General features: G+C 38.1%; 1 protein-coding gene across 1 annotated transcript; it reads right to left on the bottom strand.

Moving 5' to 3' along the window:
* Nucleotides 1-147: 147 nt before the first annotated feature.
* Nucleotides 148-17,938, bottom strand: e (ebony). The gene is made up of 15 exons (XM_065484122.1): nt 17,766-17,938; nt 8,365-8,638; nt 7,861-8,103; nt 7,346-7,651; nt 6,653-6,929; nt 5,774-5,944; nt 5,509-5,705; nt 4,047-4,148; nt 3,050-3,134; nt 2,660-2,884; nt 2,393-2,555; nt 2,134-2,259; nt 1,009-1,146; nt 658-841; nt 148-597 (listed from the first exon to the last, which is right to left on the bottom strand). The coding sequence occupies exons 2-15, from the start codon at nt 8,629-8,631 to the stop codon at nt 460-462; spliced, it is 2,622 nt and encodes an 873-aa protein (XP_065340194.1). The 5' UTR covers nt 8,632-8,638; nt 17,766-17,938; the 3' UTR covers nt 148-459.
* Between the last annotated feature and the right edge of the window lie 439 nt (nt 17,939-18,377).

Here is an 18,377-nt window from a genome sequence, read left to right as displayed (position 1 = left end):
GAAACAAACAATCTGGCGGGAAACGTTTTATCTAATTAAATTTATTCTTGATTGTGAGTTGCATATTACCGTAAAACTTGTGTATAATCTTGTTTTCCCAATTTTTTTTAGAATCTTTGAGGGCTGGTTTTGAGGAAAATATCAAAATTGCATTTGATTTTATTTCACATTTTTATTGTCATGTTACACTTCTTACAAATATGTTTTAAATTAAAAATTAAAAGAGAATACACCGTCTTGAAAATACTGGTCATGTTCACAAGATCTCTCTGATTAATGTAAACTCTCGGGAAAATGCGTATGTTAATGTGTAGAGAAGATCTATTTGTAGCGACTAAAACAATAATCCTGGCTTAACAGTTAAGACTATTGCACATGATATAAATTATTTTATAGCAAATATCAACTATCGTCATAATTTTAAAACTTAACACTATAGTATCTACATAAAATCAGTATTTAAATTTTCCTCCAGCAGCAAACGGCCACCTGCCAATCGGGCGCTTCCTTGAATGGCATCGAACCGTCGGTCATCACAAACTTGTTGATTTGCGTCTCCAAGAGAGGCTTGTAGCCAAAGATGTCTGTTCCCAGTTGCTGAAAATTATCAAATTAAATAAATTAGTGTTTTAATATTAATTAATTAATTTTACTCACTTGTGTCAGCGGACTGGTGTTAGTGGTGAAGATTCCCTCGAAAGACTTTCTGCGCGCCAACCGCAGCACTTCTTCTTCCATGAACTTGATCACATCAACGTTTTCCGCCGGAGTCAGGGCCGGTTCGGTGCCCATCATGAAACTGTGCACCACTTTCCCTTTGCCTTTAGGCAAATGCTTGTCTCTGCGAAAACAATGCGCAACACTTGATTATTTTTAAACGCGTATGTACGTATTTTACATAAAAATAAATGTCTCAAGGGAAAGTGAAGGAATTACGCCAGGTGCAGGTTAAATATAGAGCCGTTATGTCAATACTCTTAATGCGGAAGTTTGATCAATTTTATTTACCTGACTTGAGATTCGACGTGCTCAAGGAACTCAAACACTATCATCAACTTGGTCTCGAGGTTGACTTCAGGTTCATCGTAGACATCAAAGTTTAGAGCAGCGCCCACGTCTCGACCCTCCCTGTCTTTTATCACAAAGCTGAAACAAAACAAAAAAAAATCAAATAAATTTATTGATCCACAATGGCTAATTTTTGCCTATGGAATTAATTTTCTCATTTATAACAATTTAAAAATAATGCTGTTCTATAAATTCCCAATCAAAAAATCTAAGTTTTAACAAAGAAAATGATTAAGGAAAATAGAAAATATTTTAACCAAAGCAGAGGCGTAATTTAATTACTCAAACTCGGGAAAACGTATAGATAAAAACCTAGGCATAAATTTTGAGCTAAAAGTACACCTTATTTGCTTAGCTTCTCATTTTCCAAAAGGAATTTATATAAATCTAAAACAAGCTTAGTTTGTCGAAAGCTTCTAAGACTACAGTTGCCCAAATTCTGATTAAAATCTGTTGAACAGAATTACAAAATCTGTGTTTAATTTATAAGCAACCAAAATTGTAGTTTGCCGAGGAGCTGCGGACCAAATTTTAAGTTTTTAATATTTTGTGAAAATTAGTCAATTGACCAGTTGCATAAATCCTTAGTTATTAAAGCCGCCAACAGAGAGCGCAACCACAGACTTTCTTAAAGATTTTGTTTTAAGCGGTTTTAAGGCATTTCCGCTGCGATTTCAGACTCAATCTAGCTATTTTGCTTTTTTTAATTAATTTGATTTTTTTGGACGTGCTGAAAACCAAAATTGGTTCAGCCATTCGCCGTAGAGACGTTGGAAAAGATTTTTTTATTTCAAAAAATAGTTTTTCACGATTCTACGGCGATTGGCTGAACCGATTTTTGTTTTCAGCACGTCAAAAAATAGCAAATTAATTGAAGAATGCACAGTAGCTAGATTGAGTGTGAAACCGCAGCGGAAGTGCCTTAAAATCTAATGTCTACGATGGCGCCATCTGTTGGCGGCTTCGAACACTTAGGGTTTATGCAACTGGTGAATTCCCGAATTATAATTTATATTTATATTTTTAACAGGTTTGATTTGCCAAATTTATAATTGATAAAATTACCTGAGATTTTTCTCCACGACCGGATCCCAGAGAGCGTCGAGGAGTGTCTTGTAGTCGGGCTTCGTCAACGGCGGACGCAGCCATTTCTCAATGTCAGACTTTTCGTAGAAGCTCTCAACAATGATCCTGAAATTATATATACGATTCAATTTTTTTGCTGACACGAATCGACGCTTTATTTGATAAAGCCATTTTGAACAGGTTTTGCGGTGTGCGGTCGTAAAATCACGCTCACAACCAATTACAAATTGCTCCTCACCTGTAGACACTGTCCTTGTGCTCGTGGCTGAGCATGTGCGCAGTGTACAACTGCTCGGGCACCAAATTTTCTTTGTCCATCTCGGACGCCTCCAACGCCTTCTTGATCACCATCCTCTCGACGACGTCGCGCAGGGTGCTGGCCGAGATAAAATCACTGATGCCTAAAAAAGAGAAATTAAAATGATGTGAAATTAATTTGATACCTTCTGGCCAGGACGGAACGATTTAAATATTTTTTTGTCAGAGTTAAATGCCGCATAATTACCAATATTGTAGCCTTGGTCTTGCAGCTTGGTGATGGTGAAGATGGAGTTGAGCGAGTTTCCTCCCAGTTGGTAGAAGTTTGCTCTCAGGCTGAGCACGTCGGTTTTCAAAGCGGCGCCAAGAACCGATCGGACCGTCTCCAGCAGAGCTTCGGCTGCTTCCAAGTGGCTCTCGGGACACAAACTCAGGTCCAGCTGGACGCTGGAGGCACCCCTCAAGCTCTCTTCTGTTTGAAAAGACAAGACAATTTGAAATTTCCGTGAAAATAAAGCAAATAAAGTACACTTTAGGCGCAAAAAGAGCTTTGCTAAATTTTTTACAATAAAAAACCAGTAATTGTTTATATAAACAACTTAAATAAAAACCTCAAAGCTACTATAATTTAACTTGCCTTGTTTTTGTTCGTAATTTTTCAGCAAAAGTTGTCTGTCAATTTTCCCATTCACAAGCAGAGGAAAGTTATCGAGGACAATAATCTGGAAGAAAAAAAATTGAGCCAGAGTTAAAGAGACAGCTTCAAGGATCACAATTAAAGAGAAGTCCGACGACGGTAATTCCTTTCAAACAAAAAACCGGACACCACTTTTTCAAATTAAATCAGACACAGAGTCCCACGAGCTGAAACTGGTTCCAATAAATTTGTCTCGAAGGTCCAACTAAAAGCTTGAGAAAAAACTTGGCAAAAACATATTTGCAGGGAAGCGATAACGAAAGGTCCTTTTTTCTTCAATGTGTGTTCGTTGGCCTTCTTCTGCCTTGGTAGAAAAAAGAAACATGGTCGCCGCGATCTAATTAGACTTCTTAATACTTGAAAGGCAACCAAATCGCGAGCGGAAGGAACTGCCTCACACACACACACTTTTATTATTTATTTGTGTGTCAGGGCTGTCCCAGCGCGCGCGCTCTTATCGTTTTTTATGCAAGCCTCCAAGCGCCAGAAATTATCGACGCCGTTTTTTGCTGCCTCTCAGTGAGGACGATAAAATCGGAACCGCTGATTTTTCTCGCGAGGGTAATTTACAAATTCTTCGACCTTGAACGTAGCTCGGCAAAAAAGCCTGTCAGTGGAATGTGTGACGCATTTTCAAAACAAACAGAATTTGCGCAGCAGAATTTGACACAATTTTAGACTAAAAACAATCATGTTCAAAAAATTATTATTTTAAGAGCGTTTTGTCCCGCGTTTTTCATAAATTTAATCTTTTGTTAATAAAATTTTATCAAGTTTAAAAGCTGGCCAAGTTTTGTCATCAAGTAATGGTTTCGGAACAAAATTAAAACCATTTTTGCACAATTAACAATTATTATTTCTCAATTTATCAATTCTACCTTTCTATTTTAATTAATGGTTTTAATTTTCAACATTTGACAGATTGATAGTGACTCACCTGGGGCATCATGTAGGAGGCCAGCATTTTTTGCAAAGTGGCCTCAATCTGCGGGGTGGGAATGCTCGTGCCTCTAGTCATGGTCACAAACGCCAACACCGCCTGCAAAAAAAAAACGCGACCATTAATCTCCAATCGGCACCAGACGGGGATTAGCGTTTGCTTGACTGGACCGTCGAAAGCTGTACAAAAATCCTTGTTGGCACGAACGGTCGAAGCATTAAAATTCAAAGTGAGCTGCGGTGGAAGTGAAATAACAAGCTTCCTCTCTAAAAAACTGGGCACTGGCCGGCCAGACCATAAATCTGAGTAATATTTTGCGTGTATTGCATCAACTATAGACTGGTTTTTTTTAATAAGTGCGAAAACGAACGAGTTTTTTACTGTAAGAAATTAGCAAGGAAGACCGAGAGTTTTTACGAGCAATTATATATTGAATGGCACGTTGAGAAACACATTATGTTTTTATTTTTTATTAGTTCCACTAGCTCAAGAATTGTGCCAAGTAAAGCTCACTCTAATCGTTAATTGAGGTAGATCATTAGTCGTAATTATTTTTAATGTTAGAAGGGCCTTCGTTTGACGACTAGTGAATAATTATTGAATTTTTATTGGTTCAGTGAGAGCATGTCGCTTTCAAACCGCAAGATCGCAAGTAGTGCCAAACGGGGGAGACAGTGATTTGCAATTTTTCCTTTCTTAGAAACGGAACAATAACAATTTAATGGTGCACTTTGTGGCAAATTGAAATATCTCATTGGAACAAGCTTAATTTATTTAAGGCAGAAAAATTATGGAGATTTGGAAAAAATGGAATTTAAATTAATTTGTCATTTTAAATTATTTTTTTACTGTTCATTCAAATTTAGTTTTAGATACACATATGCTAGGACAATTTAAAACTAATAATTTCATAGTTTTAAAATGAATTTGTGACACAATGAAGCAAAAAATAGGGAATAATCTCAAGCTTGAAATTTTGGCAGCTGTTAAGAAAAATCATATTCATTTGTCGTGGCACTCGGATCTTTGGCCTGCCACTGACCGGAAAGACTTGACGAGAGGCCAAATTGACAGAATCTTACTGTTTATTTTTCCCTTCTTAACATAAATAAAATATGGAATAATTGAAATTTTTATGCAAGCACCATTATTAGGAATTAGATTCTGTCTTTATTTTTCGGGAATGTCGTTTGACATTTTTTTTCTGAGCCATGTTGACCGAAATCGCGTATAAACAGATTCGATATAAACAACATTTTTAGCAAGAACAATCACAAAGTAGATCAAGACTATAGCAACGATAGGAAAAATTGTTGCAACTAAATTTTCTTAATTTTACTTGCTTCTTCTGGTCTAAAAATACAATTTCATCAGTGAATAAATAAAAAATAAATTTACTCTTTTTGACTTTTCTCTCAATTGACAATCTTTTTAAAAAACAAATCAATTAAATTCTAACCTGTTCGGGCTTTCCCTGCTTGTAGCACAGGACGATGACCTTATCGAGACCGCGAACTCCGTGAAGCGCCTTCTGGATTTCCGACAGATCGACGCGGTGACCGCGGACCTTGATCTGCGAGTCTGCACGTCCCTCGTACACCAGGTTGCCCTTGACGATGCGTCCGAAGTCACCGGTGTGGTACAGCGTGCTGTAAACTGCATTTCGACGCGGCGATTCCACGTTTTTCAAACCTGCTCTCTTTCTCGACTCGCGAAACACTTACCAGCTTGGTCGGTGGCGAAGGGGTTGGCAATGAACTTTGTCGGATCGCGGTTGTTCACATAGCCGTTCGCCACGTTCAGCCCGGCAACGAACACTTCACCCTGCTCGCCGGACAGCACCGGCCGGAACTGCTTGTCCAAAAGGTAGATAATCGTGTTGTCCACGGCGATGCCTAAGAACAATTAATTGAAAACGGATAAATAATAGAACTATCATTAAATCCATAAAACGAATCGGTGATGGATGTTTATTTTTAGCAGCGGGGGCCAGATGTGCGATAAAATTGGTTCACACTGCGCAGATCCAAGATGGCGTCCGAATGTGGGAAACCAAAAGCCGTACGAGTGTCAAGAGTTTGTTTTTACGATCCAAAAGACACAATTAGTGCAAGTAATGCAAATTATACGTCACATTATTGACGAAAACTTGGTTCTTTTCGCGCATATTCACGTGACCGTTTTTTCGCGCCATACTCCACCAGACGCCATATCTGCGCGTCGCACGAATCTGGACCCCGCTGATTTTTAGAGCTCATTAGATGCAAGTCAATTTTCTTTGGCCAAAAAGGAAAAATCCTTCAACAAATTTTAATAAACTAACTTCGCATAAATTAATTTTAAAACAACTCCCATGTTAAATCCCTCAAGGATTTTTTATTCCTTCTGGCCCCAGCGAGAAATTAGATATCCTTCAGAATATCCAAAAGATATAAATTTTGAACAGCCTGTCAATCAAATAGGCGGATATCCTCGGATATCAAATTTCTTTCCGGGCTCTGTCAAGTTCCGTTGGCGATTTTGAAAAATGAATTCACCACAAAATAAAACCTAAGAATTTATTCCTCCGTGTCCAAAAAAGCCGAAAGTGTTGTTCAACTCACCAATGGGCACTCTGGCTTCGCTTTGTCGGACCCACTCGATGTCGGCGACGGTCTTGAAGAGGAAGAAAGTGACGTCCCCCATGACTTCCGTGCTGCCGTAGAAGTTGGCCAGGTGCGAGCCAGACGGGAAAGCTTTGAAGAAGTCCCTGGCGACCTCGAGATGCAGTTCTTCGCCGCTGCACACCCACAAGTGCAGACCTCGCAGCAGCTTCGGCCGCTCGCGCGCCACTAGCAACAAGGCGCGCAGCAACGACGGCACCAACACCAAACGACGAATCTATTTGCATTTAATTTGGAATGATTGACGGAATCAAAATCATATTTTTTTTTGGAAGAAATTCGAATAAAACCCAAATTTTTGTGGCAAAATTCAGAATATGATTATAAAATTGCTTTAAATTTTTGATTTTCCTCTTAGGCTTTCAAGTTTTTGCCATGGAAAAATTTAAAACTAAAAATTAAATTTGCAACTGTCTCATACATCACTCTTTTTCTGAAATTTGCTATTTTCCCCGAATAAAAGCAACTATTTCTGTCAACAACTAGTCTGCTAGTCACAGCAATTGCAATTTTCCTTAAAATCCTAAATATTTTACTGAAAAACTAAATTATCAAGCCAAAGTTGACATTGACAGAATAATCTGCGAAATAATTGTTAAAAAAGAACGAATATTGAAAGTCGTCTTTTCTCACCTGGTGTTTAGCGAGCACCTCGGCGAGCTTTCCAGGGTCAGCGACTGTGGTGCGGGGCACGGTGACCAGTGCCCTGCCCTGCAGGAGGGGAGCGAACATCTCGCCGACCGAGTCGACAAAGCTTAACGCCGTCTTGAACACGCAACTCTTCTCGTTCTGCGTGAAGGGGAAGACGCGCCACTGCCACTGCAGCCGGTTCAGCACGGCCCTGTGGGGCAGGCGCACCCCCTTGGGGGCGCCTGTGCTCCCAGACGTGTACAGCACGGCCGCCAGGGGCTCTTTGTTCTTGGCACACTGCAGACAGTCCTGTTTTGGAATGTGATACGTTTGTGAAATTGAGTTTTTTTCCCCATGATAACGGAATTTTGCTGCATGAATTCTATGCAAAGAGAAAACTCTTCGTCAAATTGTAATCAAATTAAAATTACTATTTTTTTAACAATCTGTAAACATTTTGAAATTATTTTAATAATAAAAAATTGCAAATTATGAAAAATCGAAATTGAACAACTGACCTTGTCAGGAATGATGTTGCCGACCTGCTCCTGAGAAAGATTGATCAGGTCGAAGTAGAGCAAGACCGGGGCGTGCTCGTGCAGGTCCCTCGTTTCGCCAACCACGAAAATAGGATTCGAGTCCTGCAAAATGTGAACGGCCCTCTGGCGGGGGATGCTGGGCTCGACGGGCATGTAGGCAGCTCCGATCTTCCAAATGGCCAGAATTGTGGCAATCAGCGGAGCGCCAGGGGACAAACTCACCTGAAAACGGCGTCAAATCTTTTCATTTTCCCCAAAATTGAAGATGTAAGGATATCTGACAGTATTTTTTTTTAAAATAAATATATTTGGGTGGTTTGAAGTTTATTTTTATACACGGGGGCAAATTAAGGACAAATTGTCTTTTTAATTCATTAAGTTTAAACAATATTCCGAAAAATTCGTGGACAAAAACCGCTTTTCACCAATCCAAACGAAACATAATATGTACCCTTAGTTTAATAAAAAGAATAAATAAATTACCCCGACGATGTAGTCTCCGTCGTCGTTGGGCTTGCATTGGAGTCTCTGCACCTGATTGAGCAAAACACGAGCAATTTTCGAGGACAGCGCGTCGAGCTGTGCAAAGGTGTGTGTTGGGTCGATGTTGTCCGTCTCGGAGAAGAGGGCTGGACTGGAAGGGTTAGCCGCGGCGCACCGTTCGAACAGCCGGTGCAGAAGGTAGTCCGGGCCAGAAGGCAGCGGGTGCTTTTCGCCCTTTAAGATCGAGAACTCGGGAATCGAACCCATGTCTCAGCTGAAAAAAATTATTAAATAATGAGATGAGTATTTGAATACATTTAATTAAAAAAATAGGGTTTGGCAAGAGGGCGAAATATGAACAAAATAATTTTCCGGATATAATTCCAATTTAAAGAAAAATTTAGACTTGTTGTTTTTCCGTAAAGCACGGCCGTGAAATAAAATTAAAACTGAAAACCCAAACAATCTTTTGAATTTCTTTTGTCAATATCTAACAACCCACCATGAGGTCGAAAGTATTTAAAAAAATTATTTGAGATTCAAGAACTCGAAGGATTTTTAAAAAGGGATACTAAAATTCAGATTTAAATACACTTATAAAATTTAGCTGGGTGTTTTGTTTATTATAATAAAGTGTTAAAAATTGAATAAAAATCGGTTCTTTAAAAATGAAATCCTTGAATAAATCATAATATTGATTGCTTTCAATTTCATTCGGCTGAATAGACCGTGTGGCCTAATTTAAAATTTGTCTATAGCATGACGTTGAATAACTGTAAATAAAGCCAGCCAGCACACTGCAATTTATTTGCCATCTCATTTTACTCCTAATGCACGACGCCCATTATGCTGCGCTCCTTACTCAGCACAATTGCTGTTGTGAGCATCGATTTCGTTACGGTCACTTGCAGGTAAAAAGCGAAAAATTAAGGCCGCGAGTTTTTCGACTCATTCTCTCTCTCTCTTCTCGCCCCGAGAGGATTGCGCTCTCAAAGATCGCGCTGCAAAAAACGCCAAGGCTTCTGCTCAAATATCAACATTAGAGCTCGTGGCCGCGCGTTTCTGCTTTTCCCACTCATGAGCGCAATTTTTCTTTCTTTCCCTGCAATAACTGAAAGTGTTTCTGAGGAGAACAAAAAGCAAATCGTTGGTGTGATTGGCGCCGGAGTGTCACGCCGCTGCAGGCACGTTTTATCCATTCTTCGGAGCGCGCGGCGGCCTTTAACGCGCGAAATAGTCGTTTTCACTGACTCCCAATGACACCGAAAACCGTTTAATTAGTTCGCTGCAACATGCAACCATGCCAGAACGGAGGCCTTGGTGCAAATAGTATTGTTTTTAATTTACTTGGAAAAAGTTGAAAAATTTGCGGTGCTTCAAAGAATCAGTCTTAATATTTGCTAGAAGCAATAAGGTCACTTTCCAAAACAGTTTCCTCTGATTGCCGCGAATGCACTTGACTGGAAAGTAAGAATTCTCTACGTTATTTCTGTTTTTTAGCTTTGCAAAAACCATTAATATTATATCCATCATCAACTGCATTAGATTCAGAAAACGAATCGAGGATATTCAATTTTAAATTCTAAAAAATAGATAATTGTACTCAAGGATGGTTTGAGGTTTTTACTCTTTTGGTTAATATAATCCTACATCAAATTCAGAAATCAAATACACTTTCCAAAATTTTGTAAGTTTTCTCGCAGTTTTTTACATTTATTAAATGAGTTAAAAATTTACTGACATCCTTTTCAGCAATCAGCGTACAAAATTAGAAGAAATGTTTTCAAGACATAATTTATAGCGATGATTTTCCAAGTTCTTTAATAATTTTATATTTTACCATGATATTTAGAGCTTTAAATGTAAATCAAAATTCTTTTGAAATTAAACTGACACTATTTACCAACAAGAAATGATTCCCAATGACACCGAAAACCGTTTAATTAGTTTGCTGCAACATGTGCAACGTGCAACCAGGCCAGAACGGAGGCCTTGTAAATTGTTTTTAATTTACTTGGAATTAGGTAAAAAAAAAAATTGCGGTGCTTCAAAGAATCAGTCTTACTTCAAAGAAGCAATAAGGTCACTTTCCAAAACAGTTGCCTCTAATTTGCCACAATGCACTGAAAAGTGAGAATTCTGTTTTTTAGCTTTGCAAAAACGGAAACAATTAGATTAATCAAGAAACTAAATATATATTTAATTATTCCATGAATTTTAAATTATGAATAGCTGGTTAAAAAATATTGTTATAAAATAGTTATCTATTTTTTCTACCTGCCACGGCTGAGGAAAACTATTGCACTCATTCCATGTAAGCTGCTGATCACAAATAAAGAATGAAAAGTGACAAATTCCACGAATCTTTCCTCAAGAAAAACTGCTCTTCAGAAATACTTAGGCACAATCTTCAATTTTCTACTCATTTCAAAGAATTTATAGGAAAAGATGATTTTATCTCATCGAGAAAGCACGACTGCAGCCAAATTTCTTGGGATAAATATGGGAAGAAAATAAATTTATGATTTTAGGGAACAGATTAAAAGTAGTAAACTGTTGTACACTCTTTGGCCTGTTACTGACCTTACAATTAGAGGCGCCATGACCAGGCGCCAGTATCACCATCTACGGCGAGGCACTCGTTGTTGCCGAATCTTGTGGGTATATTGCCGCCCCCCCAAAGCCACCAACCGGCAAACAGAACACGAAGCCGACGTCCTTTGCATAATATAACGAATTTAATTCACGGGCGCCTGGTCATGTCACCTCTAATTGTAAGGTCAGTAATAGGCCTAAGATTTTACAACATAAATGAAGGTAAAATCTTTTATATTTTATCAATTAAAAGATCCCAGATATCTGGTGCTGGGAGCTAAAGCACGCTTAATTTTTATCTCTGTCCGAGGAGCGGGAAGGGTGGCACGAATGCTTAAACCCTGGTCCCAATTTCATATGGGCTCACCAGGCCGCACATTTCAGGGACCCAGCCCCCTGAAGGGCCACTTGCCTCCGCACCGAGGACTGCATTTAAACGCTAGACATTCGTCCCGTGATGCTGGAAAGGTGCAAACCAGTAAGTAACGAGTTTGCCTAGACCTATGTAGCTGGAGGCTTTCCCATCCAGCTCCTGACTGCAACGAATGCTGCTTAACTTACTTAGAACCGGTGTGCCCAGCATTCTACACCCTAGACAACTTTTAATGTTTTGTTTTTCAAGCAAATTTCTCCCAGCGATCAGTTAACTGCATACCATTAATATGAATATGTGCTTTTAGCTTAGAATCGTAAGTGGATTTAAATCCTAATTTCCTTGCAAAAACGCACGTGGTTAAGCGCGATTGCATGCGTACGAGGCAAACTACTTTCTTATCAACCTGCAAAGCTCATGTAGCAACAAGAAGTGCATTAGCAACACTTTAGCTTCTTTCATTAAGTAATTTTTTATGTTAAGGTAATAAATACATACGCTCGGGCCTGCAGGCCTGCAGCGCGTTTTGAACGACTTTTCATCGACAGTCATAATGCTATGATTTATATTTTTTTCCTAACAAGCCATCGTGAGTTGAGTTACATTAAATTTCTTGTTTCTAACAAATTTATTAAACGCATGCAAGAAAGTACCCGGGGCCTTGTGTCGGAATAATTATTCCCTGTTCCCCCGCACGCGAAATTTTAAACCACATGGCAAAAGCAGTCGCCTGTCAACGCGCGATGCCGTATATACGCTCTCTGACTGAGAGATAAGTGCAAAAACGCGGTTAATAGCCGAGGCCAACTGGTATCTGTGGGGCTGAAAATCATAAAAATGCGACTGTGCCAATCCAGATACGAAAGGCGCTCCGGCTAATTAAATTTTTACTTGGGAAATGAATTTAAAATCTGATGAAAAATCGGAAAATAAAATCAATGGAAAACTTCCGCATTCTGGGTTACCTTGTCGGATTTTTTGTCGAAATTTCTGAGTCGACGCACGCCCTGTAAGGTGTTGACCTTGTTCACAGTTTTTCTTCTTTTTCTCCTCCTTTTTTGCTCCATTTTGCGCCTCAATTTTAATTTGCGCTGATAGTTTATTTACATAAAACGCCGAGAGTTGGAGTGCTGACTGAGCCTGTCATGCATATTTGACTATATCTTAACCTTCGTGTTTCTCGCAATTATTTTCATTCACATGTTCTTTATCCTGCAAATTTAATTCCAATTTAAGCTCAAATTTTCGGAAAATATCGTTCATTAAAGTGATATTATTTGCCAAGTCTTTTTCCAACCCTTCCTTCTCTTTTAGTAATTGACTTGTAAACTCTGAAATAGCAGGAATCACTTCCTATACAACTCTCATTAGCATTCAAGAGGCAACCAAAGAGATACGAGTGTTTTGTACTTTTTAATCCTTTATTCGTTATTAATGCTTTAAAAGGCAAAACATATCCTTAAATGGATCCAGTTTAAAGAGAACCGATTTCAAAGGAGGGGAGTCCTGTTTTAAATTTAAAAATTGCAGTAATTCCAATTGTTTTAAAGTGGGGCAGCTTATTTACAAGCCAACAACTAAGAACAATAAGTGATTAATTGAGTCCATTATTTGAAGAATTTATTAACAACTTAACAAATTAAAGCAGGGCCTATATAGAAACTGTTAAATTTCAGATTTATCGGAAAAATCGAAAAAAAAATCAACGGTCGGTGGATTATGAGGTGAAATTCCCTCCTGGCAATATTAATCATGATTTTAAATAGAGTTACAGCACTGATATTCTCCGAATTTAAATTATTTTTAGAGAATACATCAATTAAACAAAGGATTTAGTTCACTGTTCTGTATATGCAGCTCTATATTTTTATCAAAATTGCAGTAAAATGAAAATTTATCAAGTCTTTTTAGTAAAAAAAAGTTGACCAAACTTTGAATGACTCCGCAATTTATACAATTTATTACGTACGTGATGTCAATATGCAAATTAATCTGTCAAATAAATCACTTCCAGACACACTACATATAATTTAGTGGAAAGTCCCCTTTTGCAATAATGCAAGATTGGATTAAATTTTTGCTCCGGATAAATTTAAGAGATAATTGTCTTCGTGATCATATAGTAGCAAATACAAGCGTCTCTCGTGAAAGTAAAATGTGTGCGCACACTTACACAGCGTGCGCGCGCGCGAGATGTTGAAAACAGGATGATTATCCCACCTCAGCAAGCAAGAATATTCCTTTCATTTCTCATTTCCCGCGGAACCTAGTTGGGTAATAGCTCACGCGATGGAATGTATACCCACGTCGAATTGTTGATGCAAAACTAATAATTCTAGACGCGGTGCATGATATACAAAACGCTCGAGATTACTTAACGATCGATAGATAGTTCTTTAAATCCGGTTTGTGCGATTTTGCGTGTCTAATCTCGTGAATGAAAAGTGCGTAAAAGTGACATTGACTTTGTTTGCGATCGTGCGCGCGGTCCCCCGAATCATTGCGAAACGAGTTACCGCATGCTGTCAGCCAGCCGCTGACTCGACCTAAATTGGCTGGAGATGCGTCTTCCTGTCCGGCGCTGGACCGTCAATCTAATTTAAAACTATTATAACTGCACGTACTTTCAAACGTCAATCATGATGATGATCAGAATCAGAAGGATCTGGAATATTGAGTTACTATATACCTCGGCTTTTATATACACTCGGTCCTAGATTCTATTTAATTTGTTTTGATTTTGCTTCAAGGATGAAATTAATCAAAATTGGTCCGTAGAAGAATGCAATCATTCCTTTCCGAATGTTAATTGTTTTTATATGAATTTTTCTATTAAAAATTTCTGAGCGGATTGAAAACAATAATTTAGTGATTTTAAGGGAAAAATTGACAGATTAAATTGTTAAGGCCAGCCGTTTGTGCTGCTCTCTCCATTGTTAATTTTTTTCAAGGATTAAAGAGAAAATTTAACCAGAGATAAGTGAATTAATTCGATTAAGAAGTGGCAGTCGGAAAAAATGCAAATAAATGCACGAGTGGGGTTTTGTGCAATCATATTTGAATGAAGCAAGTGAACTGGTTAAGGTATTTTTTTATTCCTGTCATGTGACGCAAAAGGAAGACTCTAGTTGCGACGCAATCGTGTTTTAATACTTTCCTGTATAAAAACTTGTCCCAGCGCTCCGATTCAAACTTATTCTCTTTAAGAATGTGGTGATCAATATTTCATTTGCTCAGTTTCGTCACATTTTTTGCATTCATTCGCGAAACAGGCTTTATTGAACGGACCGGAGACGCATTGTGAGACACTTTTTCTTTGATTCCTTTCGCGCCGCCTTGTAAATAGTAAAAACCGCAGCCTTCCCGTCAAGGACTGCCGAAGAAGGTTATAAAAGCGAATTATGAGTGAAATTTGATAAATTGAATCCATAATATTTGTTAGCAGCGCGAAAATGTTATTTTAAATTAATAAAATGCGCCTATTTAGTACTTCTTCTTGGATAAAATTCAATACAGCCAGTGGTTTTTCAATTATTGGCCATTAGATGAAAATGCAAGTTGACTGTCACACAATAACATATAAAAAAAAGCTTTCAACAGACGAACTCCAATATCAATAAAATGAAACCAATGAAACCGAGTTTCTTTTCACCGCCTTGTAGTTGAGCACAATCGATTAAACTACATTTATGGCTGCAATTAACCTGGCTACATGCGCTTTTTGATGAGGATATATGTATATTGGTATGTAAAACCAAAGACGCATTAAAATCGCTGCGTTTCCTCATACGCCGAAGCAAACCGGTAAAATATTGGAATTTTCTCGTGTGCAGGTTCTGGTATCGGACGTCAGCAGAGATCGATATCACTAAAAAGGCATGCACACCTGTGGAGGAAATATACGCATCCAAAATGAGGATAGTGGAGAGGCGCCGGAATTCCCACGAACAATAAGCGCATAAATCGAATTAATGAAAGTTTTCCAGGAGCGGGTTCGTTAAATTCATTTTAAACAGGTTTGGAAGATCCCAAATATTTTAGTGACGTTGTAAAGAAGTCTTTTGAACATTGACCTTTTTCTACAATTATTCGTAAGAAAAAATATTTGTACACTTGCAGGAGTCAACAAAACATGAAAAACGTTCCTCTTTTATGACATTCGAATGGGAGTAGAAAGTCTGTATGTATACGCTTTGATCTTTGATAGCGACGTTTCAAAATATTTATATTACACATCGCGGGTCGATAACCTAATGAGAGTAAAAGGAGATCTATCCCGGTTCTTCTGATTGCGTGTGCTCAAACTTAAGCAACGCACAAGAATTTTGACAGTAAAGCAGGTCAGGCATGCTCAATTTTTAGTTGAATGCACCCGAGTGTGAGAGATTTATCTGCGCAACAAATTATTTCCTTATCAGCACAAAATTGATTACCATTTGCTGCGAGCAGAGTTAAGAACAAAACTAAATCTTTTAAAGATTGGATGACAAATTGAGTTTTTTCCTCGATGAGAAATTAATCTTGAAATTTATTGAGGATTTTTAAGCAGAAACAGATCAAGCAAAGCTTAAATCGAAGCCAATCAGAAATGTCAGAAGATTTTAAAAGATAGTTTCAATTGCAGTTTTAAGTTAGTTTTATTTATGAAAAAAAATACAGGAGAGAGAGGGTGGAAAAACCCAAAACCATAGTATCTTTCTACTCGTCCTTCAGAACGTGTGGTGGAAGTGTTGCCTGAACAATGCCAACTAGACGGTAAAAGGAACAGGTACGGCTCAAGAGTGGGACTATAAGTAAATAAAAAATCCCGTTAAACAAGGATAAATCGATAGCCGCACAGGGTTGCGAAAATCGCTTGAATAAATTTACATTTTAGCGAGTAGTTATGCGAGCAGACACTTTTAATAATCAAAGAGTGGTACTGATTAATCAATCTCAGCTAATTATGTTAGCAATGCGCACACATTTCACGCGTGACGAGCACGATTTTGACTTTGCATATGCAGTACATAGCGTATAAGGAGCAAGCGGCTGTCATAATTATTTCAGTGGCTGCACTCGTTTAATTACGTGTGTTGACTGCGCAAGTGAGGTAATCGGTTTCAGTGTGCAGAATAAAATTGCAGTCTCAAAAGCAATAAAAAAGCAATTGTCGTCTGCGCGCGGCACTTTAGAATAATGACCTGTTTGATACCGGTTGCAATAAACCACTACGTTATTTTAAAAGTAGCTAACAAGTTAGTAACGCGTGACTTTTTAACTAGACAATTTGATTTTATTAATATATTCATTATTTTAATCTAGAATCTAACTGTCTAATCATATCGCAAACGGAATTGTTGCTTTTGCTACATTTACTCGATTTCAAAACTATAAATACACTTTGTGCTTCCCTGTTAGGTAATTTGTCGCAGTTTATACTGCACATAAAATTAAATTGTTCTTGTTGCATATCGATCGCATGCAAAGTATGCGTTGTGCACAGTTTCACATAACGCGGAGAACTGGAAGATTAATTAGATTCTCGCAAGGCACGCGTCTCGATGCCTTTTACGCGTCGAATGAATAGTGGCCGCGATTAAATAATGTGTGTCGCTTTCATTCTTGGGTTTAATGAATGCCATTTATGTTTGACAAGCGTGTATCACTTTTTGAAATGCATGCGATAATATCTGCGTAACATATCAAGTCTATATTTAGTGACATAGTGCTATTTTCTAAAAAATGTTACATTTTCTCTTAATTTGGCACTAAAGGAAAGAATTTTATTTTAATTATTATTTCTCTCTTGTGAAGTTCCCTAAATTTAACATCGTGTTGCACAGGTTGCATACCCAAAAGGCAATTTCTTTGTTTGCTTGAAATTCGCAATGTTTTGATTTGGCGCTTGCCAAACAACAGAGAGTGTGGAGATTTTGTTAAAGAACTGACCGCTAAAAGGATTGTTATGGTTTTTTAGTCGCTCCATTGCGCAGTGCCTGAATCAGTACTGAATCAGCGGAGTGAATGAAAGTAACGCAAGCAAGCAGACAGCAGACAGAGCAGCAAAAAACGGCGCGAGAGCAAGGTTGTGTGCAGAGAGCGTCAAATTATTTGACCGAGTCGAATTTGTCACCCATTTAATTGGTTTGCACAATAATTTAATAAGATTGTTTCTTTCCAAATATTAAAATTAAATAAATTGTTCTTAAAACGATAGAAATTTTAGGAATTTCGATGACAGCAAAAATTCTCTAGAGTCCAAAGGTTTGAGAAATTTAAATTTCCAGCTGTAAATTTGCTGATTTTCTATTGCTTACTCCATTCCGCTGTAGATACAGTTTAATAATTTAATTATCTTATTGATTGGACAGTCAAATTTCTTTAAAAATCCTAAACTCGACATAAGCTTTGTGAAATAAATTAAGAAAAATTAATAAAACACAGCACCAACCTTTTGTTATCGACGAGTTGAAGTCGATCTCAGTTTTCGCTCAAAAAAGACAACGCAGTCGGGAGCAAAACAGAAGTCAGTGGAGGATGCGGTGAACCTGCAGCTCGCCGCTAGACTTGAGTCCAAGAGCAAACAGTCGAAGGGAAAGCCAGAGGAAATGTTCACTGGAGGCAGGAGGCCCTTTTATAACACACGCCGCCCCTCTCTGCAGTTAACTGCCGCTCTTGCCAAGAGTGTTTATCCTGTGCCAGCCCCCACGCTTTCGGCTTTACCCGCGGTGGTTGCTCTGTTCAATTTATTTCGACTTTTTGCCACTCAAATCCGAAAACCCCTCCTATCTCAATAAAATTTCGCACCTTTTTGCGTTTGACAGGGGTTCCGCGTCCAGTTTTTTGTTTTGTATAAACTGAATGGACAGGTTTCAAGAGTTTGTCACCTCAAGGCCACAGGTTTTTTGCTCTGGAAAATTATTTGATGTTGATTTTTACTCTACTTTTTTAGTTCAATTGACATCCTTTGAAATGCAAGGAAATGAATCATAATTTTCTTCAAGAAGAAATAATTAATTTAATTTTCATGCAGCTATAGCAATTTAGATTTTCTTTCAATGTA

The sequence above is a fragment of the Cloeon dipterum genome, chromosome 3 (assembly GCF_949628265.1).
Source record: "Cloeon dipterum chromosome 3, ieCloDipt1.1, whole genome shotgun sequence".
Taxonomy (NCBI): Eukaryota; Metazoa; Arthropoda; class Insecta; order Ephemeroptera; family Baetidae; genus Cloeon; species Cloeon dipterum.
The sequence above is the reverse complement of the archived record's forward strand: the minus strand, read 5'-3'. Positions and strand labels throughout refer to the sequence as shown.